General features: G+C 68.1%; 1 protein-coding gene across 1 annotated transcript in view; it reads left to right on the top strand.

The window, feature by feature from the left end:
* The window catches only part of LOC113979431 (TBC1 domain family member 25-like), a gene marked incomplete at its 5' end in the record, with an annotated part of 1,891 nt that extends 1,088 nt beyond the window's left edge, over positions 1-803 (top strand). Inside the window, 2 exons of the mRNA XM_027706825.1 lie at positions 220-423; positions 738-803. Of these exons, the coding sequence (XP_027562626.1) occupies positions 220-423; positions 738-803 (270 nt within the window). The remainder of the gene's footprint in view (positions 1-219; positions 424-737) is intronic.
* Between the last annotated feature and the right edge of the window lie 21 nt (positions 804-824).

Below are 824 nucleotides of genomic sequence, written 5' to 3'. Positions count from 1 at the left end.
GGGTGGGGGTCACACCTGGCACAGGTGGGGCACACCTGGGTGCTGGGCAGGGGGGACTTTGGGCCCCCACTGAGAGCTCACACTGTTCCCCTGGGCATCCCAGTGCCCTCCTTGTCCCCTCCCAGTCCCATCCCAGTGCTGCCAGTGACCCCCCAGTCCCCTCCCAGTCCCTCCCAGTCTCTCCCAGTCCCCCCAGTGCCACATTCCCCGTTCCCACAGGTGGGCCGGACCCTGGCCCGGGCACAGGCGGCCCTGGCGTGGCCCGAGGGGTCCCCCCCGAGCCCCCCGTCGCCGCCCCCGCCCTGCGCCCCCCTGAGCGACGCCGACCTGCGAACGTACCTGGGCCCGGGGGGGCGGCTGCTGCGGCCCCACGACCTGCGGCTGCACGTCTTCCACGGCGGCGTCGAGCCCGGCCTGCGCAAGGTGGGACCCTTGAGACCCCCGACCTATAACTGAGACCCCCCTGAGCCCCCCCTGACCTATAACTGAGACCCTCTGACTCACTTGAGCTCCCCTTACCTGTGTCCCTGTCCCCCCTTAGGTGTTGTGGTGTTACCTGCTGAACGTGTTCCCTGGTGGTCCCTCTGACACCCCCTGACACCCCTGAGCCCCCCTTACCTGTGTCCCTGTCCCCCGTAGGTGGTGTGACGTTACCTGCTGAATATGTTCCCTCTAACACTCTCTGATCCCCTGACCCCCCCGACTCACCTGACCCCCCTTTCCCTGTCCCCCCTTAGGTGGTGTGGCGTTACCTGCTCAACGTGTTCCCTGGTGGTTCCCCTGACTCCCCTGAGCCCCCCTGACTCCCCTGAGCCCCCCTGACT

This window comes from Neopelma chrysocephalum, unplaced genomic scaffold (genome assembly GCF_003984885.1).
Source record: "Neopelma chrysocephalum unplaced genomic scaffold, ASM398488v2 Primary Assembly neopelma1_80232, whole genome shotgun sequence".
Taxonomy (NCBI): domain Eukaryota; kingdom Metazoa; phylum Chordata; class Aves; order Passeriformes; family Pipridae; genus Neopelma; species Neopelma chrysocephalum.
Note: the sequence above shows the minus strand (reverse complement) of the source record. Positions and strands in the feature narration are given on the sequence as shown.